The sequence below is a fragment of the Hyperolius riggenbachi genome, chromosome 3 (assembly GCF_040937935.1).
Source record: "Hyperolius riggenbachi isolate aHypRig1 chromosome 3, aHypRig1.pri, whole genome shotgun sequence".
Lineage (NCBI taxonomy): Eukaryota > Metazoa > Chordata > Amphibia > Anura > Hyperoliidae > Hyperolius > Hyperolius riggenbachi.
In genome coordinates, this window is record NC_090648.1 from 127,523,803 (window position 1) to 127,550,179 (window position 26,377).

The window sequence follows — 26,377 nt, forward strand, 5'->3', positions numbered from 1 at the left end:
TAAATTGAAAAAATTGAAAAACTGAAAAATTGGAAATTGGAATTTTGGCAGAATCGGAAATGAGCACTACGACTATCCCTAGTCCTGACGTGAAACCAGTAGAAACACAGTTGAAAAGACCTGCAATGAGTACGGCACTTTAACTATGAATTCCTAATATAGTGTGAGAATTACAGTAGTTAATGTCATAATTAAAATGGAACTAAACTCAGAACTTTATCTCTGCACTAAAAGATTAGCCACAGCATGAACCTTTATGGGAAAAAATTATGAAAATCCTATAAAAAAACTAAAAAAAAAAAAAAGAAGTTTTACTTGGTTTTACATTTGCAAAAGGTACTAAAAGGGTTAAGCCTCCATGTTTATCTTATGGACAGCTGCCTTGGCAGAGCTCTACTGCAGTCTGTATACAGTTGCTGATAAGAACCAATTAAATAGGTTTATCTGCCTAAACAAACACAGAATACAAAGAAGTGATTTTTTTTCCAGCAACTATATGCAGAATAAAGACTTTTCATTGTGTGTAGTGCAAGAGTTCAGGCAGTGGCATTACTAGGGGGGTATGTTAAGAGCGGACCGCACCAGGCGTCACCAGCAGAGGGGATGAAACCAAGCTCCAGGCTAAAGGTGGCCACGCACCATAGAATTTTTTAAATATCTGTTCAATTTAAGAATTGCAATCAATTTTTCTGACTGTGTAATGATCTGCTCAGCTGCCTGTGCAGGCAGGCAGGCAGCTTTTTGACCATTGTTTAGGTTTGCATGCTGCAGGACTCTGGAAAGAAGAGCTTCTGTCAGTTTTGCAGCTTGTGCTTGCTGAGGAATTTGCATACGTTGTCATGCAAATTGCCTGGCCACATTCATTGGAGGTGTGTACTATAAGTACTATGTGTCTCCCACAATGCTTGGCTGGTCATAAGGATTCCTTCCTGTGAAACACTCCTGGAGGAGTGTCAGCCTTACTCTCTGTTTGAAGATCAGCTTAGAGTAATTTCTGAAACTGCGCTAGGCAGGTTCCCCTAGTGCAGTTAGGATTGCTTATCTGTTTTGTTTGTTCTGTTGCGATTGTCCTGTCCCAGCGGTGGTCGACAGGAAATCGTTCTGATCTCTGTTCTTGGAGTATAGCTGGTACAGCGGTTGCTACCAGCTATCTCTTCAGATCTGTCTCACTTGGATCGCACTAGCATCTTGCGCTAGCGCTGTGGATCCTTCTGTTCTGTCTCCTTGGATCGCGCTAGCCACTTTCCGCTAGTGCTGTGGATCCTTCTGTTCTGCCTTCCTGGATCGCACTAGCATCCTGCGCTAGTGCTGTGGATCCTTCTGTTCTGTTACTCTGTCTACCTGGATCGCACTCGCCTAGCGCTAGTGCTGTGGATCCTTCTGTTCTGCTACTCTGTACCTGGATCGCACTAGCATCCTGCGCTAGTACTGTGGATCCTTCTGTTCTGTCTTCCTGGATCGCGCTAGCCACTTTCGCTAGTGCTGTGGATCCTATCTCTCACTTGTTCCTGTTTTCATGTGTCTGTCTTGTCTGCTACAAACGCTTGCTGGAGGCTCGGTGAGGTAACCGTTAAGCAAGCGCTCGCGTCCTCTGTTACATGTTTGTCTGTCGATGGTTAGTTAGGCGTGCTTGTCTCTATTGTGCTTATCACGTGGAGACCGCGCATGAACGCGTGCACTGTTGCGAATGAGTGCGGTGTTCACGTTCAGTTAGCGTTTGTTATTTTCCGTATCTCCTCATTGTATGATTTGCTGTGCCTTTGCTATCCTCGTATTCTGTTCTGATCTGCCTTGCGTCACTTTTGGCAATCGCCTTTCTTGCAGTTGCGTTTCTGTTTCGTATCTGCTGTTGTGTGTGCGTGGTCGCGGGGTGGCGACTAGATTGGCGCACACACATACAACCTGTCCCTTTGCTCGTTCTCATTCGCAATCGCTTCTCTTGCGATTGCGTTCTGCGCTTCGTACAATTCCTGTCTGGCATTTGTGGAGGTACAGAGGATTGGTTCCTCTGCACTCCTCAGTGCCATCTGCCGACAGGAATTTCCCTCTACAGGTGCGTAGCACCTTTTGCTGGGTTCCTGCAATTATACGCTTGTGGAGGATTTCCGCCGTATCAGCGCACGCGTTGTGCGCTGATCACGGAGAAAGTTCCACAACCGTTACAGACTGATTGTAACATTTCAAAAATATGACCAATGTACCACACACCTATGTTAAATTTTTCCCCAATTATGATAAAAATGATTGGAAACTCACACCATACAATCTTTAGTAGAAATCGAATAGAAATATGTGGCATTCCGGATCTATATAAATCGCAAAAAACGGGAAATCCGATCAGATTTTTCAGTCGAATGAGAAAAGGCTTTTGATTTTTTTGGGAGATACGATCATTTTATTGTATAGTGTGTGGCCAGCTTAAGGGAAAGTGGGATAGACTATGCAAATCCAGACCAAGCTAGTGCCTGATATACTTCTCCTTCTTGCTCTTCTCCCTTCCGGCTGCTCCGTGTTGAGCTGATAACAGAGTTCAAAGTCCACCAGGGCCACATGCTGATCATCTTAACATCCCCCTATAACAAGCAGCATTACTACCTGGTAAGGTTGGAGGATCATGGGGTAAGAGAGGGTGACACCATGAGTTCCAGCACCAAGTGACACCAAACCTAGTGACTCCTAAGTAAAATAGAGATTGCCCTCCAAGAAAGAAAAGGGAAATTAACTATTATAAGGATCTTCGGCTCTTTCAAGTTAGCTAGGGTACATTTTAGATATCGACCAGTCATCCTAATTTTCATGAAATTTAGATAAAGTGTCATGCATTGTATGGTGAATAAAGTCCATAGTACCAATGTCTTCTACCCTAGCTAGTACCAGAGTGAATGGAATTATAGATGAATAATGTTTTCTGAGTTGATGCAAGTTGTTTATCTGTTGTACTTTATTTAAAGCTGCCTAGCTCCCTCCTCTATGTAGTGCCAGTGGATTTGCACATTGTGTACCTGCTAGGCTCAGGTTCCTTTCTCCATGCTTTGCTCTCTTGGCTCCTTACGCTGGCTGACGCCTCGCAGAAATTGTAAATTCACTTATTTGGCCTGACGAAGGGCATATTCAGCCCGAAACGGAGTAGTGTCATTGCCAATTCAACCATTATGCCAATTCTACTAATATGGTCCTTTTTTCTGCCAGCCAAACAATTTGAATAAGCCTTTATTGAGCCTCTTTATTTAAGTTACACCGATTTTTTCATGTCAAGTTGTGTGTTTTGTATCAATAAAGTTTTTGTACTATCTTTGAGACACTGCATTTTTGCACAATTTTTTTGATATATGACATAAAGTGCAGTACTTATTGCAACCTACTTTATTTAAAATGAATGGGAACCGCATTTTAAAAAAAATGAAGCAAATACTTACCTAAGGAGAGGGAAGGCTCTGGGTCCTATAGAGCCCTCCGTCTCCTCTCTTGGAGCCCTCTATCCTGTGCTGGCTCCCCCCCCCCCCATTTCAATCCCCCGCCGAAAGGGTTTTTGGAAGTCTTCGGGAGCTGTGTCCTCCCAAAGACGTGCATGAGCATGCAAGAGAGCGTGCTTGCGCAGGTGCAGTACATGGCCACCCTTCTTCAGGAGCACTCGGGGTCCCTGAAGACTTCTGAAGCTTCCTTCGGCCGGGTAAAGCAGTATTTGACTAATTTAGTCAAATACTGCTACCGGACGAGCCAGCACCGGAACGAGGTGACCAGGAGAGGAGCGGGAAAGTTCTATAGGACCCAGAGCCTTACCTCTCCTTGGGTAAGTATCTGTCTTATTTTTTTTTAAATACGGTTCCCATTCACTTTAAAGATCAGCAATTATGAAAAATACAGAATAACAGAGGAAATCGGGGAGGGAACAAATATGTTATAACATTTGTGTGTGCTTGATTTCTATTTTGTCCTGTGTAACATAAGTTGTCTATATTGGCAGGATTAATGTGAAGCAGAGGAAGAAGTAACTGATCAGGATGAGTAACGAAACTACCCCGGAGCCCGTGTCTTCTCCTCCTTCCACTGGGCTGAGATACTTTGACCGTTACACAGAAGATGACCCTGAATATCTACGCATTAGAAACATGGCGGCTGACCTCCGGCAGGATTTCAATGTCATGGAGCAGAAGAAACGAGTAACCATGATCCTGCAGAGCCCTGTGAGTGCTCAAATGGAAAATTTCATTATATGGCTGTTTTTCTTCATAACTTGACAATTCTGTATATTGACCTACAAGACATAGAATTACTGAAAAAAGAAACCTGATAATATCCAATAGGGAGCCGTGCTGTAATGATAAACGCAGGGGGAACTCAGACCAGGAGATGCATCTGAGAATAGCATAAGACTAGAGGACAGGGTTAATAAAAGGGCTTATAAAAAAGCTGATGTACGATACTGTAACTACCAGCCATTTTATCTCATCAGCTGCTCATTGGGGCTGCCCTGTAGAAAGAGCCGAAATCCTATTCCAGCCACACCAGTTCCTCTGGAAGAGAAAGAGCCAGACTCCCGGCTCTGTTGTATAGGAATTCTGAGCCAATATATAATTCAAAGATTATTTTTCCAAGACTGAACATATTCATCATGGGTTCCATATATACCAAGCTGGTGGTGGTTCCAAATTGTACACCAGCCACCCTATTTGGTGAGCCTTTTTATACTTCCTGCTGCACCACCAATCAGTCTCGTCCTCTTGTATATGTAATGTTTTCTAATTCGTTGACCAGGATCAAGTACACAAATTAGAATCAGATTTTATTTGCCAAGTACAACGGGGTTGTACCGGAATTGGTTTTTGGCACATGCATCTCATGGTTATCAGTTAGCTGCCACTCAACCGATCTGGCAGCCCCTTGGGCTGTGCAGAGTCTTTCAGGCCCACATATCTGTTGGCCCGCCTCCTCCTGTGTTCTGCATCTTCTCTTAACTGCTGCCGGTCACCTGTACTACAGGACACGCCCGCATGTATTGAGATCAGTACATGTGGCAGGGTCACATGGTACAGGCGCCCCTGATGGCAATGTAGAAAGACGCAGGACACAGGAGGAGGCACACCAGCAGACAGATGAGCCTGCAACACTCTGCACAGCCCGGGAGGTTCATATTATGGGGGGGGAGACCTCTGCTGGCAGGCAGAAGTGGCAGCAATAGTATGGGAGGTTTCCAATAGATTTAATGCTGAAATGTATTGGAAATCTGTGTGCAGTGTGTGGGCAGCTAAGAGATCCCTCTCTGATCAGATTTGATCACAGAGGAATCTATCTGGTGGTCAATCTGGTGACCATTGAGTAATGTATGGCCACCTTAACACTGTACCAGCTGCAAGTATTATGCTGGGAATACACCATCAGATTTTTTTGGCAGATAGATGGTTTGATAGATAATTTCCAATAGGTCTGATCTGATCTGATTTTCAATCATTTTGCTGATTGATTTCTCATAGAAGTGAATGGAAAGCGATCAAAAATGATTGGAAGATTGATTGGACAGTAAATCTGCTAAAAATCTAATTGCGTATTCCCAGCATTAGGCTCTTGGTACCTGTGGATGCAGTTGGTTGAAAGCTGGTCCTGAGGGAATTTAAGAAGTTGTTGAAGGGTGACTGAGGAGGGTATTTTTAGAGAAGTGTATTTTATTTGGTATTTGTCCATTAAGGTCCATATCCACAGCACAATTAGTTGCATGATATTTGGGTGCTGAACGCTCGTTTGCTCGTAACATCGTTTAATTAAAATTCATCAAATGATGATGGCAGACTATCTGCGATTATCGTTCTTTTTAAACCACCTTCATGTCTGGATCATGGCGCGACCGATCATTCAGATCTCTGCAAAAGTCCGTTGACTTTTGATGAAATTGAGAACGAGCGTTTAAACGATCGTTTGCAGTCCATTGTTTGTTGTTCATCACCGCAATTTTGCTGGATCGATTGGGGAACGATCGTTTGTGTGTTTATCATGCAAGACAATGATGGTTTGCAGAGTGCAGTAGTCAATACCAACTAGTTATCATACTTCCTCTCAGATTACTATAGTCACATCTCTGGCAGGTTATTTCTGGTTGGTTGCTGTGGGTTGTTATCATTTTGTCTTCCGAAGTCCCCCTCTGACTGTTATTTTGTCTCTCAGTCTTTCAGGGAGGAGCTGGAATGTCTCATTCAGGAGCAGATGAAGAAAGGCAACAACTCCTCCAATATTTGGGCCCTCCGGCAAATCGCTGATTTCATGGCCAGCACGGCGCCATCTGTCTTCCCCACCTGCCCAGTCAGTAAGTGCCATCACTGTGTGTGGTGCTGGTGAGGGCACTGCCTGCAGCCTTCTCTCTGCCTTAATTAACAATGTGAAAACGACTGATCTGTGGGGAGTAACACAAGCAGATACTCATTCTAGTTACTGCATCCAGTGGTCAGACTTTGCAGCTACATAGTTACTGATCACTGGTTTGGTACCATTTATTGCAATCTAATTATTTTAACCCTCAGACTACCAGCTATTTTTTGCAAAAGCTACTCACCAGTGCCAGCTATGTTTGTGTTGTGTTTATTAAATGTCCTGCCCAAATCTGCATGTGCCAGTCCAAATTAATGATTGAGGTGCAAATACATTGAAAATTATGCGAATTATTCTGATACAGAATTAATCTTTATTAATAAATACTTATTATGAAAACCTATTGTAAAATGGACCAATCAAATCTTGCAGTGAAAGCAATGCAATGGTCCATATTCAAGCTGTGTACATTCAGGGCCGGATTACCGACCAGGCAACAAAAGCAGTTGCTTGGGGCCCCATTCAGAGTCAAAGGGGCCCCATCAGCACATAAACCAGCCCTTGCCATCCTGTCAGAGGTGGCTGGATGGTATAATGGTTAAAGGGACTCTGAACGGTGCAGTAACTATGGAAAGATGCATATAATTTTAAAGCTCTCTTTCTCCTCTTTCCAATGATATATAAATGGCCGCCCTATGCCTTTTAGTTTTCGCTATTTTTGCGATCGAAATCGCGGCCACAGGACGACTTTTCTCCAAAGTCGACAGCTCGATTCAGCACAATGCAATGAAATATAAGGAACCCAGGGGGATATTATTACAAACATCATGCTGGTAGATGTGAGGATATAATTAATTAGTTGTGGGTATGCTTAAAGGCATACCCACAGGCACTGCTCGGAGTCCCTTTAAGGGCTCTGCCTCTGACACAGGAGACCAGGGTTCAAATCTCGGCTCTGCCTGTTCAGTAAGCCAGCACCTATATAGTAGGAGACCTTAGGCAAGTCTCTCTAACACTGCTACTGCCTATAGGGAGCGTCCTGGTGGCTGCAGCTCTGGTGCTTTGAGTCCGCCAGGAGAAAAGCGCGATATAAATATTATTTGTCTTGTCTTGTCAAATGATGCTGCTCGCTGCTGATTGTCTTCAGAGCCAGGCTCTCCTCCTAGGTCCCCCTCCTGCTACTGTGCGCTCTGCCGCTGCCCCTCCCTTCCCACAGAGAACCACAGCTGCAGTAAGAATGATAGCAGCAGATGGCAAACGCTCACTCACCTATCCATGATCCAAGCGATAGAGATCCCGTCATCTGAAACCCATCTGTCTCTTCTACAGTGCAGCCGCTCGCTCTGAACTTCCTGATTCTCAGATCAGACAGGAAATAGGAAGTAGTAATAGTAGTAGTAACAGAGTGGCAGCACTCTAGAGGAGACAGATGGGCTCCGGATGACGGGACCTCTATTGCTTGGATCGCAATAGGTGAATGTGAGTCATCTGGTGCTGTCATTCTCCCCCGCTGCAGCTGCCTTCTCTGCTGGACTATCGTATTCACTGGGATGGAGGCTGCATGGTGGCTGTCTAGTTTGGGAGGAAATCGGTTGTTCGGTGGTGGGGGTGGTAATGTAATTCTGTCTGGGGAACGGCTTCCGGTTTGGCGGTGTCCAGAGCTTTCTGCTATTGCCAGGCTGGAGATGCAGGGGGAAAGTGCTGCTGCTGTGATATCTGGCGCCCTCTTCACAGGGGTGCCCCAGCCCCTGAGTGCAAATGTCCCAGCCATTCATCTCTCACTCTGCATTTTGCCGCTGCGATTCCCTGCATTGTGCACCCAAAGAGGAAAGCGGGCTGTTGCCCATAGCAACTAGTAGCTCGGCTGCCCCGGTGTGTGCAGCATGTTGCTGTGCAGCTGCATCTTCTGATTCTATTACGACATGATGGGGGGCCCAAATCAGTTACTTTGCTTAGGGCCCCATTTAGCCTTAATCCGGCTCTGTGTACATTGCAGTAACATTTGCACGTTTCTGCATCAACTTAGAATTATTTGCAGATACGGAAATATGCACAGGAATATGAGGAAACAAAAATGTCTGTAGCCGTCAGCTGCAAGCGGAATAGTTTTATATTAAAAAGCTTTTAGACATCAATGGTGTATGGATGCAAAAGCACAGAACAGTTATAGATGTTGGCGGCAATCTAAGGGTTAATTGAGTTAGAGATTAAAGTGAGTTACACTGACCGTATTACTAATAATATATATACTGACTGATCACATATATGGGTTAGTTTAACAGTTAGTCCAAATGCAAATAGTACCATAGACCTCGTCATATAAATAACACTGTATAATCAAAGGAGGTCACGACCAAGAGAGATTCACCAACTCCCATAAGCAATCACATGTTCAGAATAAAAGATTTGTTCAGCTCATCCATAATCATACCCTCCATTAACATATTCGCCCATTATCATATTCATGCCTTATAATGTCCTCCATTATCATATCCACCCTTCAGGTTATTCTCCGTTTTTTTCAAGTGCCCTATATGTGAGACAACACTGTCATCCATAAAGTAACAGCCATTTGTTTTTATCTGCCACACAAGGTATTCTTTCTGTGTAATTTTAGCTTTCATCGGTCAGTTTAACCGCTTTCCTCCCTGCACCGCTTGTCACATGACTGCACAATGCCAGTAACTGTTTGTTCAGCAGCTTTAACATGAACTCTGCCCCTAGCTTTGTATATTTTTGCCACCTTATAGCAGACAGGTGTTTAAAAATCTAGTTCGGGTTTGTTGGATCAGTTATGTTTTCAAGATTTTTTAGGCCATTTTTACGCTTATTTTTTGCGGTGCAATGTTTAGGAGCATTGCACCGCAAAAAATAACTGTAATAAATGGCCTACAAAAATCTTGAAAACATAACTGATCCAACAAACCTGAACTAAATTTTTAAACACATTTTTACTATAAGCTCAATCATATTAATAATTATCCTACAGTATAGCGCGCTGACAGGGTCATATACATAGGCATGCCCCCTGCTCAGTGACATACTCCCTGCTGGACAGGAAGTATGTCACTGGAATTCCCGTCAGTCCGTGCATGTGTGCTGCACTGCATTAAGTGTGCAAGGATCCATTGACTTGCATTGCTTTTGCGGTCCCTTGCAGTAAAAAAGGGTAACACAACACAGGTCTCCAGTGCCAGTGTAAAGAGGGCCTTAACCTCAAATCACCCTGACAGCATCAGGTGTACATCATGATCTCTCCATTGATCACCGACTTTGAGATACCTTTGAAATCTACCAAATGTTCACAAAGTACTGCAAATCTATTGGTAGGGGAGTGTGCATCCTACTTTTTCAGAAAAATACTTGTGCATGACACAAAATTACTGTAACTGGAAATGCACAATATCAATCATGATAACAGTAATTCAGTTAAGTACAAATTTACACAATGTTTTTGAAGGGTCATTTCACACTGAGGCCTCGTTCACATCATGCTGCGCTTCTGTGCACATTTGGAAGCGCATATGATGTGCGACACGCAAGAACGGCAGAAGGGCATAGACAGACCTTCTGCCATTCACATCATAGGCACTGCGCAGCAGTACGCTTCGATGCGCTATGATGCGCTTGCGTACTGCTGCATGCGTTCTGCCCACAAGCACAGAGCTGACCCATTCACTGTATTGAATGGGATGAGCAGCGTGTAGCGGCACAGATGGTGTGTGATTGTGCGTGTTGCGCGTTTGCGTGTCATGATGTGGATGAGGCCTAAATCAGCTGATAAACATTTCTTTCACCTGGGTTGCACATGTTTCCCTTTGGCTCAGTTCACATTATAAGCATTTTAACTGAAAACTTTTCACAATGCACTGATTGGGAACAACTGCAAAGTCCAAAAGGTCAGTTGGCACACTGTTTTAAATGTAGTCTGCACTTATCTAAAGAAGGGGACCCCTCTGGGCCCCAAAACAATTGCCATTTTGTGTTGACCTATGCAATAAAATCAGAACTGCATTTAAAACGGTGTGCCAAACGACCTTTTGGACTTGAATGAAGTTTGAGGGGTGATGTGGCTAGTCAGCCAAGGTTGAGCACCCACAACAAAAGGGGTAAGGTGTGCCACCCCACACATCGCTACCTGCTTGGGAACAACTGGTCAGTCAAAATGCATCAGTTTTTCTGCATACAATGTGAAGGATCCCTAACAGTGACAGAACCTTCTGTTGTTGTGTGGCCATGAGAGAAGCATCAGCACTTGCTGGCTTGTGACTTATACTTTTCAAAAAGGGTCTTCTATCCCACAGAACATGTTCTTAGCCCCGGGGAGAAGCACTTTAGCCCATGTAATAGAGAACGAAGAGGTCAAACATCCTTTACACCAGGTGGAAACACCAGGGGAGACATATGTGGTAACATACCCAGGGCCAGATTTCTAGAAAGGCCACTAAAGCCCAGGCTTTGGTCGGCTTCTGGCCAAGGGGCAGCTGGACATGGAAGAGGGATTGACACATATGAAGGAGGAGGCTGCAAATGAAATACAAAGGTTGCAAATAACGAGCAACACATGGAAATAGGGAGCTGCTGCCCAAGGGACCTGCACATGAATGTTAGACATTGAAGGGGGGCTGCACAATGAATAGGAGGGGGGATGCTGCACATGGAAGGGGAGCTGCTAGAAAGTTGGCCTAGGGATGGAAAAAGTATAAATCCAGTTTTGAACATATCCTTTATTTTACAGATTCATCCATGGTGGCACCCATTAATGACCTGCACTGCAATGAGTCCATGCCCCTGGCAAAGGGAGAGAGGCTAATGAGATGCAAGCTTGCCAGTATCTACAGACTGGTAGACCTGTACGGATGGGCTCAGCTCAGCGGAACCTTTGCTTCAGTGAGTCACTTCTACAAGCATTCAATAAGTACTTGGTAAAATAAGCCACAACCTTCATGTGTCTGAAAAAGTGTGTGTGTGCTATCATTATAATTATTTTTTACTGTAGTTGGCAGATGATTAACCCTCTCCAATCCTATGTGTAGCTATGTCTGACATGGGCATTTTCCAGTATAGGCCTAATGTTGGACATAGTTCAACACAGGAAAACATGGCTGCTTCTAGAGGCCCTGTTGCTGGATAAAATCCGACACAGCGTCAGCCCCTTTAGATCAAAGTATCGGACTCCACCAGCTCCCAGCTGAGCCATTTAACCACTTTATCCACCACTACAGTATATCTACGTCCTCTTTGACTTCATCTAAGGCACGAGTCAGTAGATATACGTCTTGTAGCAGAAGCAGTGTTGTGCAGGATTGGACTTGCTCCTGTGCACATTTCTGGCACTATCTGATGCAGGACTAATTGGTGAACGGGAATATATGTTTCCTGAGCTAATGAGATTGATTTTTACCATTAAAAATACTTTTATTTTCTCAGTTCATAGTTAAAAATACACTCTGTAGCATTATTTCAGAATCAAATATCTTCACCATAAATTGTGACAGGAACATAATCTAAGTTTTGTGATAAGCGGTAAGAATAGCCAAACAAAATTTGTGTTTTTTATCTACAGTAGCACTTTTTATTTTTAAACTGGAATTGGTAAAACTGAGAAATAATGTATTTTTTTCTATTTTTTTCCTTGTTTTCCAATTAAAATTCATAGACAACAAAATTGTTAGAGGGAAACAAAAATGGCATACAATGAAAGCCTAGTTTGTCTTGAAAAAAAAACAAAATATATTTCATTTCTGTGTCATAAGTAGGTATAAAGTTATTTCTGATTAAATAAGGACATAGCTAAACTGTCAAAACAGCTCTGGTCCATAAGTGGGAAACAAGGTCTGGATGCGAAGTGGTTAATTGAAGTATTACATGGTCGCATTTGAGCTCGCTGCTAGAAGCATCATTGCTGGATCTAGTCCGGTACTGATTTGCTCAGTACAACATCAGTTCTCTTCCAGACGGGCATTCACTGCCTGTCAGTTGCTCTCCTGCACCAGTGGGGAGCTTGTTAGCACTCGGTACTGGCGCTAGACAGCCCCCCCCCCCCCCCCCCCCCCACTATAGATTCAGATCAGAGGGCTCAGACTCGACATGTCGTGGTCCTCAGCCACCAGGTAATGCTGTCATGTGTCAAGGCTTGACACGCATCAAACCCAGAATTTTCAAGAGGGGGATTCCTGAAAGGTCTCCCTCAGTCACGCACAATACAGTATAATAATATGGTAGGACATCATGCTGGGTACACATAATACAATTTCCTGACCGATGGACGGACCAACAACGGGATCAATCAGGAGCAGTTTGGATACAGATAATGAGGACAGCCGACATTGCTAATGAAGGGGAAAGTGAAGCATCACACAGCAAGGCACAGGGCTGTGCTCATACCAGACTCTGTTAAAGGGGAACTGAAGAGAGAGGTATATGGAGGCTGTCATGTTTATTTCCTTTTAATCAATACCAGTTGCCTGGCAGCCCTGCTGGTCTATTTCTCTGCAGTAGTATCTGATTAAAACCAGAAACAAGCATGCAGCTAGTCTTGTCAGATCAGACTTATAAGTCTGAACCACTGAAACACCGGATCTGCTGCATGCTTGTTCAGGAGCTATGGCTAATAGTATTAGAGGCAGAGGATCAGCAGGGCTGCCAGGCAACTGGTATTGTCTAAAAGGAAATAAACATGACAGCCTCCATACACCTCTCTCTTCAGTTCCCCTTTAAGTTCCCCACTCCATACTCTGTACACACGCTGCTGCTGCATCCAAAGTCAACTGTAACAAGGAAAGAGGTGGGGCACTGGTGTGGAGCTGCAGGATGCCTGCAGATATTCTGGTGTCTCAACTTGTGCTTGACCCCAGACACTGCACCAGCCCTGGTCTGAAGGGGGATTCTGGGCAGCTGTAATCCCCCCCCCCCCCCCCGCTGTGTTTGCCCTCTGCATTTAAATCGCACACGAACTGCACTGACGGGTGGCAGACTGAACTACTCTGCAAGCGCACAGATCAGCCTCCCGTCTGAAAGAGGCCTTATGCTGGGCATACACGGTGCAATTGTGCGCCGGAATCGAGCCAGCGATGCCGGCGCTTCACCGCGCGTGCACGTGGATCGATTCCCGCTCGTCCCCGCGGGCACTTCTTATCAGCCGCTCGTTTTTTTCTATTGTCCGCCCGCGGGGATCAAGAGCAGAATCGATCCGTCGCGGTGATCGGACACGTCGGATATTAATAATCAAGCCATCAGCGGCTCGATTGATAACAAGTATCTGACCGTGTATGCCTAGCATTAGAGTGCTGCTTGCTGTCTTACTGAATGGGTGAGTTGTGACACCTTACAGATATGAGTGCGAGTGCTGCTTACCATCCTGTAAACAGCCTGGGGTATATTTATAGACCTATTGGTGTAGACATCCTTACTGTGCATACACACATGTGATTTTGATTGGCCAATTATACCACTTTTATTGTATTATGAGAGCTTACCTACATAATCTATTCATAATATTCAAAATCTGTTGGTTGGCACACTACATGGAGGTAATGCTGACCAGTGGTTTGCCAATCAAAATTAGATACCTGTATGCACCCTAAAGGTGCCCACTAATGGTACAATTTTCATTGAAGAATTGGATTGGCAAAAATCAAATATTGATGTCCCAAATTGATTATGAAGTATTGGAATGGTGATCGTTCAACAACATTTTAGTTGATCAGAAAAGCTTTTTTTATAATCAGTTGTGCTGGATAGGAAGTACAGATTGGTTTGTTTATGGTAGAATTAATTTATGTATTGTGACATTTTATTTCTGACCACATTTATCTGATCGCTTGGACAATTCTTTGTATCGTTAGTGGGCTCCTTAAAGTCAATGGGAATCGGGATTTAAAAAAAAAAGGCCTTTTGAGCCTTCCCTCTGCTCTCCTGGTCCCAGTTCCAGCGCTAGATCCCCCGTAGCAGCATTCAACCAATTTGGTCAAATACTGCTGTCTCCGCTGCCAAAGGGAGGCTTCGGGAGCCCGAGTGCTTCCGAAGACTGGACACTCCAGACGGCGCACACGGGAGCACCCTCTCTCGCGCACTCGATTTGTACGCAGTATGGAGCCGCCTGACTTCGGGAGGACTTGGCTCCCGAAGACTTCCAAAGTCCCCTGCGACGAGGGATTCAAACGGGGGAGCTGACGCTGCAGCGAGGGCACCGGGAGAGGAGAGGGAAGGCTCTATAGGACCCAGAGCCTTCCCTCTACTTAGGTGAGTATCTGGCTTTTTTTTTATTTAGATTCCCAATGACTTTAAAGGCCCGTACCCACTAACTGATTTTTTTGTTGACCAATGATTTTTTGAGCAACTAATGATCTTTCCGTGATTTCGCAACCTGGGTACACGTGCGCGATAATGCAAACGATGTTCAGCGACATGCGGTGATGTCACGACTGTCATGGCAGATTGGATCTTTAAGATCCCCAATGACTCCGCACAAAATACTGTGATCGCTTGACTTCCCATTCACGCTCCATCATGTTCCCTCATGTGTACCCGCCGGTAGGTGGATGGATCGATCGGGGAACGCTCATTGTCGCTGGGATCCATCTTGCTGTGTTGTCAGGTGAGCATTCAGCTTTAGAAATATGCAGTTGATAATGAACAATTGTGAATTTTTAGTAAACTGATCCTCACATTACGCTAATGTCTTCAGTAAATCAGTCAGTGGAGCCCCAAAGTTTCCACTGTGCAAATAAAATTTGCAGCATGTCTAATCCTAATGCTTCTCTAATGGATGTCTGCTCTAATGGGTACAGCATGCAGAAGCCTGTACATGTAACACAATATTGCCTCCTCACTATGATCGCAGTGTGTTTTGCGCACATGCATTTTTGAAAGTCACTGTTAACTGATGATAGTTTTTTTTTTTCTTTTTAATAAAATGCTACCAAGCAGAGATAGGGATAAGGACTGCGAATGAGTACAATATACAGTTATTAGAATATTCAATGCAACATTTACATGAGAAGAAATCTGTTTCTCAGTGACTACACTACAGAATGTTAGCTGTTAGGCATCCTAACATGCGGGAATGAAATAGAGGTGCAAGGAAAAATGGGCACCATGTGAAGCCGATATACAGTGGCTTGCAAAAGTATTCGGCCCCTTGAAGGTTTCCACATTTTGTCACATTACTGCCACAAACATGCATCAATTTTATTGGAATTCCATGTGAAAGACCAACACAAAGTGGTGTACATGTGAGAAGTGGATCGAAAATCATACATCATTCCAAACATTTTTTACAAATCAATAACTGCAAAGTGGGGTGTGCGTAATTATTCAGCCCCCTGAGTCAATACTTTGTAGAACCACCTTTTGCGGCAATAACAGCTGCCAGTCTTTTAGGGTATGTCTCTACCAGCTTTGCACATCTAGAGACTGAAATCCTTGCCCATTCTTCTTTGCAAAACAGCTCCAACTCAGTCAGATTAGATGGACAGAATTTGTGAACAGCAGTTTTCAGATCTTGCCACAGATTCTCGATTGGATTTAGATCTGGACTTTGACTGGGCCATTCTAACACATAGATATGTTTTGTTTTAAACCATTCCGTTGTTGCCCTTGCTTTATGTTTAGGGTCATTGTACTTCTGGAAGGTGAACCTCCACCCCAGTCTCAAGTCTTTTGCAGTCTCCAAGAGGTTTTCTTCCAAGTTTGCCCTGTATTTGTCTCCATCCATCTTCCCATCAACTCTGACCAGCTTCCCTGTCCCTGCTGAAGAGATGCACCCCCCGTGCATGATGCTGCCATCACCATATTTGACAGTGGGGATGGTGTGTTCAGAGTGATGTGCAGTGTTAGTTTTCCGCCACATATAGCGTTTTGCATTTTGGCCAAAAAGTTCCATTTTGGTGACCAGAGCACCTTCTTCCACATGGTTGCTGTGTACCCCACATGGCTTGTGGCAAACTGCAAACGGGACTTCTTATGCTTTCTGTTAACAATGCCTTTCTTCTTGCCACTCTTCCATAAAGGCAAACTTTGTACAGTGCATGACTAATAGTTGTCCTATGGACAGAGTCTCCCACTTGAGCTGTAGATCTCTGCAGCTTGTCCAGAGTCACCATGGGCCTCTTGACTGCATTTCTGATCAGCGCTCTCCTTGTTCAGCCTGTGAGTTTAGGTGGACGGCATTGTCTGGGTAGGTTTATAGTTGTGCCATACTCCTTTCATTTCTGAATGATCGCTTGAACAGTGCTCCGTGGGATGTTCAAGGCTTTGGAAATCTTTTTGTAGCCTAAGCCTGCTTTAAATTTCTCAATAACTTGATCCCTGACCTGTCTTGTGTGTTCTTAGAACTTCACGGTGTTGTTGCTCCCAATATTCTCTTAGACAACCTCTAAGGCCCTCACAGAGCAGCTGTATTTGTACTGACATTAGATTACACACAGGTGCACTCTATTTAGTTATTAGCACTCATCAGGCAATGTCTATAGGCAACTGACTGCACTCAGATCAAAGGGGGCCGAATAATTATGCACACACCACTTTGCAGTTATTTATTTGTAAAAAATGTTTGGAATCATGTATGGTTTTCATTCCACTTCTCACGTGTACACCACTTTGTATTGGTCTTTCATGTGGAATTCCAATAAAATTGATTCATGTTTGTGGCAGTAATGTGACAAAATGTGGAAAACTTCAAGGGGGCCGAATACTTTTGCAACCCATTGTAAGTCTAAACAATAAAAACCATTGTGAATTGGGCACCAAATGAAAGCAGAAAAATAGTTACAGTGGTAATGATGATAGAAAAACACTGTTTAATGTTACCGATATTTTACTACAACTAAACCTAACCCTACTCTCACACAGAATCCTCCCCCCCTCCGATGCCTAACCCTAAAAACCCCATCCTGACGCCTAACCCTAAAATACCCCAAATTGAAGCCATTAGGGTAATGTGGAGACATTTTTTTCACATTGGATCTGCTGCTGGACCATTTCCCAGCATGGATGGCAATAAACTAAGGACCCATACACACTTGTGTGCTTTTCAGCATTTTCCAGCGCTTTGCTCATCAGCAAAGAGTTGCGAGCAATGTATCCCCGTGGGATCATTCTCACTGCAGTGTTTGCGATTTATGTAAATCGCAAACATGATGCATAAGCATTTTGTGATTCTCGTTCACTGAATGTGAATCACAATTGCTGTACAATTGCTAGTGTAATCTGATTGCAAACTTGCAAGTGTGAATGGGCCCTTACAGACTTTTTGAGAGGACCCATGCTTTAATATGGGCCCCCTCACACAAGTTTGATTTTTAATGTGTTGGTTCTGTCCATTACGTTACCAAAACACGTCAGTCCAGCAGGTAGGATTTTTGCGCACAGTGGATGCGTAGCCAATCATCCAACAGTATGGCTCACATCCACTCCCTATTGCAGTGGACACTGCAACAGACCACCAAAGCAGTACAGTGTATTTGTACTGTAGACCATGCCAGTAGGTGAGAACTTTGCCATAGGCAAACTATGCACATTTAAAATAAAATACCTTCATGCATCACTTAGCTTCTCAGGTGTTGGTCATCATATAGTGTTCTGTTTATTTTAAAGTTGTAAGCCTCAGTGCTGCTGTGCATCGTCTGGTACATGGCTAACATGCCATTACATTACTGTTATCCAGTAAGCTGCTTACAGCAATCTTGGTGGGATCCCAATCAGAGTAATTCCCAGCAGGCTTACCACCCTGCCTGCACAGCATATCTGTCCAACAAGGCTCTCCTGTCTCCCAGCAAGATCTGTAGGGCTTCCAGGTACAACACTCCAATCACACCCCTCCCCCCCCTCGTACATCCCATCCTAGTAGCCTCTCTCTACCAATATTGAAATGCCTACTTTTTTATAAAATTCTATGAATTATAGTGAATCCCTTTCCTTGGAAACAATGCTGAATGACCACATAGATGTGTGTTCAAAATACTTATCAAAGCCCTTTTCACTGACCTCCCTTTCAACCATAAAATCCGATCCGATATGACTTACCAGTGATTCACCGATCGGAGGGTACTGTCATTATCAGTGTAATTAGAGTGCCCTTTCTCACTGCAATTCTACAGGAGGATGATCCTTACCCATAATGCAAGCTGCTTCTTTTTTCTGTGTTTACATTTTGGTTATCACACAGCAGATGCAGCATCAGATAGATCCCTCTATGATAGAATCTGATCAGAGGGATCTTTTGCCTGCTCTCACACTGCAGACAGATTTCCAATAGATTCCAGCATGAAAGCTATTGGAAATTGTCCTAGCACTGCCGCCTGCTGGGCCGTCTCCCCCAAGTGTATGTGTCTCCTCTCCCGTGCCGGGGGTGAGTAGAAATGATCAGAATCTGCTAATTATGATTGTGCTAAATTTTGCATAACTTTTTGCAATTACGGCTATATTTAATTATGATTTGGACATTCAATTGATTTTGTGAAGTCCATTAGTAATTTTGCGTAATTTCTTGCCGACTTGAGCGGTTAATTGCACAGCCCCATACATGCTACTGTCACCAAAATTGCTATGGGCTTGATTCACAAAGCGGTGCTAACCTACTTAGCACGTCTAAAGTCTTTAGGTGCGCTAACCAGGGTGCTAAGTAGGTTAGCACCGGATTTCTCAATTGAGAAATCCGGTGCTAACCTACTTAGCACCCTGGTTAGCGCACCTAAAGACTTTAGACGTGCTAAGTAGGTTAGCACCGCTTTGTGAATCAAGCCCTATGTATGTTAAGGAGACTAGTGGGTTTGAATACATTGAATTTTTCAAAAAGACCTGGTAATTTTTGAGAAAATCTATTTTAAAAATGCAAAGGAAAATGTTTTTTTTAAACTGTCATTTTTCTGTGGTTAAAAAAAAAAGCATTTTTCTTTTGTATGTTTAAAATTGATTTTCTTTCTTCACTTTTGTACAATTTGTTCCCACTATTCTCCTTAACATACGTAGCAATTTTGGTGCGATTCTGGACGATAGCTAGTGGGGGAGCTTTGCTATTAACCGCTAGAGACGGCAAGAAATTACGCAAAAATTATGCAACATTGTGGTTCCAGATTACAATAGAAATTAATTACGATTTTTACCGAAATTTCGCATTAGGATTTTGCATCGTGAATTACAATGCGAAATTACAATTATGCAAAATTTGTGCTCATCACTGAGTGTTGGGAGGGAACACATACACTTGGGGGGACACCGGCTGGGGGTCTATAGGTCATCAGGAAATCTAAAGCCTTTACTGCCACACACACCCGATAGACCCCTTGTGATCAAGATTTTCTAGCATGCCCAATTGATCCTATTGACTGATATCAGCCGGAATGAAACAGTCCAAACGACCAATCAGATGGCCATGTTGTGTATCAATATCTGCCTGATACAACCGTTATGATTGAATTGCCCAGATATCACTGATAAAAACTGTGTAATGTTAACACCCTTAAAGTGTACCAAAGATGTCGGCATTACAAGATTTAATATTTACTGGGGCTTCCTCCATCCCCATGAGCACTGATGCGTCCCTCGCTGTCCTCTCGAGTGCCTCCGTTCAGCCGCAATCATCATGCACAGAAGAGCCGACTGGCGCAACTGAGATAGATTACCAGGACAGATACCAGGCGAACGGAGGCACTCGGGAGGATGGCGAAGGATGCATCAGTGTTCATGGGACTGGAGGAAGCTCCGGGTAAGTATCAAATCTTTTAATGCCATCATCTCTGGTTTCCTTTAATGTTGTTGCTGCACCTGTGTATTCCTATTGCCTTTTGATGAAGATTGCCTATAAAAGGAAGAGTACTTGGTTGGTGTGGTTTGGGGCGCCAGTGATGTAACAGTAGTTGCGGCATGTCTTGTCTTTATTAGATCTGTTTCCAGGAAAGATTCCTGATCAATAAAGCTTTCACGCCGCTAGATCTTTAGTAAAGGATGCATGAGGTTTATAATTAGTCTAATTGCATGCATTACAGTGGACACAAACCCTTTCCTGTGATTGTTCATTAGCATCATGGAAACATATTGACTGGTACTGTTGGTACAAATGGGCCTTATTAATAAGAGAGTGCCATGATGATTTGAGGTAACTCAATTTCAGAAGTTTGTATCACTTGGAATATTGAAATATAATTGTAGACTAGGCGGTATGGGCTGCTTTAATTGGCACATATTCTTTATCTTCTCAAATTTCCAGTGTAGGCCAGGGAAGGGAGTGTTAAGCAGGCCATACACTGGCCCGATTTGCGCCCGTTTCGACAGCAGATTCGATCACTGGGATCGAATCTGCTGCCAATCGTTCACGCTACACGCCGAATTTCGATCCATTTCGTCCGATCCCGTCGATCGTGCCGTGCGGAAAATAACCGTCGATCGCCCGCGGGTAAAGAGCGCATCGCTAGCGGCGTTCGAGTGCCCGACGACCGACGCAATAGAGCCCGCATACATTACCTGCTCCGCCGGCGCGACTGCAGTCTCCCGGTCACCGCTGCTCCGTCTGCGCTCTGGTCTCCAGGTCCGGCATGCCTCACTTCTTCTAGCCCGGCAGGAAGTTTAAACAGTAGAGCGCCCTCTACTGTTTAAACTTCCTGCCGGGCTAGAAGAAGTGAGGCATGCCGGACCTGGAGACCAGAGCGCAGACGGAGCAGCGGTGACCGGGAGACTGCAGTCGCGCCGGCGGAGCAGGTAATGTATGCGGGCTGGGCGGGGGCAGCAGCAGCACCACCACCACAACAGATTGTGAACGGTTTCAGGCTGAAATCGGTTCACAATCTGTTTGCTGTAAAGGTAGCCATACGATCCCTCTCTGATCAGATTCGATCAGAGAGGGATCTATCTGTTGGTCGAATCTGATGGCAAATCGACCAGTGTATGGCCACTACAGCTACTTCCTTTGTGGCCATCCAGACATTGATTGCTTCAAAGATAGGCACCTTATCTGTGCATTTCTGGTTTGCAAGGCGCCATGCATTTGAATTAGTCAGGACCATCATTCCCTGGGGTGGTTTCCCATCTTACTGCACGATGCTATGGCAACGAAGATCTGTAAAGAACACAACTTTGAAACAACAGTTTGGATGTGTGTAATGGTGGCACATGGTACAATTTTTTCATACAATCTTACCATTTCTGTTATGTAGTATAAGGGTATATTAAGTGAATATACTGAATGAATGGTAAGATTGTATGAAAAAATTGTACCATGTATGGCCCCATAAGACAGGTAAGTAAAATTTGCGCTTTACCACATCCTCTGTGGGTGGGGGATGGCTATGTGACTGTCACTGTCACATTGCAGTGCTAGCTTAGTGGATGCTATTTTAGCACCCTAGTTTCCATTGCACCCTATATTTTAAGTATATAGCGGCATAGGCAGCACAGATATCGGTGGATTTGCAGTGGGGATGGTTAGGGTAAGCCATGGGTGTGGAGTTGGTTAGTTGGTGGGGGGTCAGTTAGGGATCGGGGGAGGGGGGGGGGGGCGAATGATTAGGCATCATTGGGTGGGGTTTGTTTGGGCTAGACATCGGTGAATGAAGCAGCAACATGTGTACAGAGTATGGAGCAGCTCTTAACAGAGCACAGAGCCAGGCACAGCCCTGTGCCCCTGCTTCACTTTCCCCTTCATTACTAATGTCGGCTGTCCTCATTATTATCTGCATCCAAACTGCTCCTGATCAATCTTGATGTCGATTAGAAGCAGATCGGACATGTCAGAAATAATCATCAGATCCTGTCAGTTGATTGCATTTTGTGCACCCAGCATGATGTCCTACCATATTATTATACTGTATTGTATGTGGCTGAGGGAGACTTCAGCTGAGCACACACTGGCATGCACTGTCCACACAACCCCACCTGCACACAGAACCGCCGGGAAGGGATATGTGTACTTCTCATATTTACTCATTGCAGTGGTTCGTGTGTTTTCTGTGCATTTGCCACACTGCTTTTTCCTTCAGATCAATAAAAGTGACAGGGCCAGACTTTTCTTCTACTTTTTTTGTTACAACTGATACAAATCCTGCAATAAATCTGCAGTGTGTCTACTTCCTGCTTTCATGGAAGAAGACCTATTGTCTATTGTGCATTTCTCTATGTTTTCCTTCTGTCCTGTGCAAGAGTTCAGGCCCACTTTAAAATGTGAGTGTGCTATGTCAGAAGCTGAAGCTCAGGCGATTGACAAAGGGCGGATAGCCTAAAACGTTGTGCCACCGCTAGATTTGGAGATTTACCCATTTTAAGGATCCTGTTCAGTTTGAGGATTGCATAGTTATGTTTTGGGAATCTAATAGCTGGTCTATCTGCCTAGACGAGTGTCAGTAAGGCCAAGGGAGAAACATGTAACATAGTGCTTTGGTGCTTGTGTGTGGTCAGAGATGAAATGCATCTTTTAGTGTAAATGTGGCTTAATAAGCAATATTATTGATTTGATTACACAACACAGATGGCAGTAGTATAGTCTTGTTGGTACATCTGGTTTGTCAGAATGGCATCAGTTCCTTGTACAGATTCTTTCTCTGTTCTCTGCTTTCAGATAAGAGTAAATAAGGAGCAGGATCATTTCTTAATTAGCCCCCGAGGAGTGGCTTGTAATGAAGTGACGGCGTCAATCCTTGTGAGTATAAATGAGTAATTATGATTTACTTTTCTTCTTATCAGACTCGGCACTGCAGTCTCACTCACACATTGCAGTCCATTGAGCAGGAGAGTATGCGGCAATAAAAAGGTCAGCATTCTCCTCTTCCAGCCTTCCTATGGTCAGTGGCCATGACTTTGTCATCTGGCACATTTATAGTATTGTAACCGTAGGGTTTGGGCCTTCAGAGGTAAAGAAAGCCTCTGAATGGCAATCTAGTGGACAGCAAAGTCGAGGATTGGCCAGGATGCCTGACCAAACAGTAGCTTTACAGTCAACTAGGTGGGCAATCGGCTTCTTCTGAAGGTCTCCACCTAATAGTAGAAGATGGCACCATTATGGCCAACATCCGGAGGGAGGCTGGAGAGTGGGTTGGTGCAATGTTTCTGATCACAGAAGTCCCTATAGGAGACCACATACATGCCTTAGTTGTAGTCAGGTTTGCGTTTTTAAGCTGAACATTTTGAACTGTTTGTCCAGCTGCCAGCAAATCAAATACAACTATGTTCAACCAAAATTATTGGTGAGAAACATTTGAGAACCACTAATTAAGCATTCCTTTCCAGTCCCAAATCGAAATCTAACATCTGATAATTTGCTAGGCATTGCATTTAAGTGTTTGCAAGTGTACATTTGTGTAAAAAAAAAGGCCTCTGTAGCTAAAGCTCCTAATGCAAATTGTGGTCACGTGATGTCAGCAGGCCTGAATGAGTTATCAGGAAATCCTATGGGGGGGACTACTGCTGTTTGGCTCAGTATCAGCAGGTTGTTTAGACCAGCACACATCCTCATCGTAGAGGATGGCTGGCACTCGATGCTGGCTAGTGCACAGCAACCTGTTGCTGGGACTGTAGTGTGCTTCCAGCAAAATTATTTCAAATATAATTGTAGAAGAAACAGCACTGTGCACCAAGACGTCTGCTTCCAGTGTTTATTAATAGGTTGCACACAAGGTTACAAGCAATTAGGGAGAAGCTGGTCTAACAGCCGTTGCGCAAAATAGCCTGCTTCCTCAGAGACCAAAGGACCTGACCTTTGGTTTCTGAGGAAGCAGGCTATCCCGCGAAACAGCTGTTAGACCAGCTTCTTCCTAATTGCTCGTAACCTTGTGTGCAACCTGTTAATAAACACTGGATGCAGACGTCTTGGTGCCCAGCGCTGTTTTTTCTACAGTTATATCCTCATCCCTTTGTATTTCTCATTTGGCATATTGCACAGATTTTCCCGCCTATGTTTTCCTTGGTAGACTACCAATGTTTCCAATTCTTCTAAGCACTTCTCCAGAGTCCACTATGGAGACGTCTTTCTTCTCCTTCCAGGGCATTGCGTTCGTGTTTATGCCCAAGAGGGGAGGGAATATAAATACATTGCTCTTGGCCAGAGAGTCATTTTGGATTGTTAGTTTATGGACAAACTGCCTTTTGTTGCTGCATCATACCTCCCACAACTTCAAAACAACAGGATCTAATAATTCCAACTAACCTTTGGAGCCAGCGCCTTCTATCATGCTGCCCCTACCCTTTGAAAAGCTTTGCCACAACCAATCAAGACAGCTCCAACCCTGTGGGCATTTAAATCAAAACTAAAAAGCCACTTGTTTAGTCTGGCATTTTTGATCACGACTTTTTCCCCTGTAACACATCATAAATGGCAACTATGCACTGAACTGATACAAACTAATGCACTTTGGGTTCCATGGGAGAAAAGCGCTTTACATTTATACTTTAAATCAAAAAGACAAGATTCAACTTAGTTCATCAACAACAGCAAAACATTGAATCTTGTCTTTTTGATTTAAAGTATAAATGTATTCTTTTTGCTCCTTATATAGGATTTAATTAATGGTAATTTTCATGCTGTTTTGATATCACTGTTACAGTTCTATTCCCTCCCCAATCTCACTCCAATCCAAGATTTCAGAAATGCTCTCTGGGTATTTTTGTGGGTGTGGTTCCGTTCCGTAGGCCTGTATATGTATGTCATGTGTTTACTACTCACTTATGAAAGGAAGAAAACAAGTATAAAAAATATATCATTTATTATAAATCACCATATATAAAAGGAATGAATTCCATTAAAAACCAGAGCCCTAACTCCTAACAACCAGGAGAGTAAGAACTTGACCAATGCAAACCATATAGCAACAGATATTCAAAAAAACTTTTTAGCTGGAGCTCTCAGCACAAAAAATCTATTCCATGTGGACCACAGTACTGTTCACAATTCCCAAGGTGGTTGTTATTCACAGTGAATGGAGAGTCCTAAAAGAGGGACAATTCCGTTGATATTGCAGATGGAACAGTCACTTAGTTTGGTTTTGATATGGAGGTGCTCACAAACGCATCCACCTAGATAAGGAGATGTCTAATAGATGTCCTATTCACCAAGCAATGGACCCCTCATTTAGTCTTCAATCATAATTCACAAATGTCCATCAAACATACTGTTTACGTGACCACCGATATCTCAAATAGCTTCAGTAGGTAAGTATTCAGAGAAATCACTTGCTGTAAACATTCAGTGATAAGTCCGCCAGGGCATAGCCCTTATGCAGGCCTCCAATAGTGGGTTAGTCATGTGATGGGAAGACAAAGATGATGTGGGCCCTGTGGTGGGTTGATATTTCTGCAATGTGAGTGCACTCAACATATTGCATATATACTAATGTTGAAAGGCAGTCCATCCGCATTCATTGCATATAGTATAAATGTGTAAGGATACTCATCCATCCAGTGCGGTTTCCTTATGGTTGCCTGGTCAAGAAATGTCCCCCGGGTGGAGAAGGGCTTCTAGTGGGCAATGAGCCCTAATTTGCCGACCGGTTTCCCTGGCAAAGTCGCCAGCATCATCAGGGCAGGCTCATCAGAAGTCCCTATGCATGCGAACGACGGCCTAAAATGGCGCCCGGCGGCCCCAGGACGCTACGCCGCACCCAGATACGCCCCACGTCACCGCATCACGCTCAATGCGCATGCTGACGTCTGGAGCGCATCGGGGACGGCATCAGAGAGGCGCATCCGCCCGCAGCCGGGACCAGCACCATCTAGCGGCCAAGTTGGATATTGCCGCTATAGAGCTGAGATCAGCTCTTTTGTGCATACCAGCCGCGGAGCAGCGCGCAGCTCGGGGCGGCGATAACATTCCACCCTAGTAGACGTCCCGGGGCCGCCTTGGCTCCATACCACTGGGGACCCAGACATCAACCAAAATCCCCATCCCTGGGGCGCCATGCAACCCAGACTCAAGGCCAGGGAGAGTATCACACCAATAGAATTTTTTTTAAAAAAATTAAGCAGAATACACGCAATCCCTTGGAAAATTCATTCACATATAGGGAACATGTCAGCAATACTCTTAGGTGCAGCACTCCCCCAAAGGCCCCCAGGCCAAATCACACACACACCCCATATCAGGGAAAGGGGAAAGGGA

At 44.2% G+C, this 26,377-nt stretch overlaps 1 protein-coding gene across 5 annotated transcripts in view; it reads left to right on the forward strand.

Moving 5' to 3' along the window:
- Positions 1–26,377, forward strand: part of ADD2 (adducin 2) — a 150,775-nt gene that overhangs the window by 86,189 nt on the left and 38,209 nt on the right. For all 5 annotated transcript variants that reach the window (XM_068274908.1, XM_068274913.1, XM_068274911.1 and 2 more), the window contains 4 exons: positions 3,965–4,184; positions 6,157–6,295; positions 11,036–11,187; positions 22,847–22,927. In XM_068274908.1, the coding sequence (XP_068131009.1) occupies positions 4,002–4,184; positions 6,157–6,295; positions 11,036–11,187; positions 22,847–22,927 (555 nt within the window). In that variant the 5' untranslated portion in view covers positions 3,965–4,001. The remainder of the gene's footprint in view (positions 1–3,964; positions 4,185–6,156; positions 6,296–11,035; positions 11,188–22,846; positions 22,928–26,377) is intronic.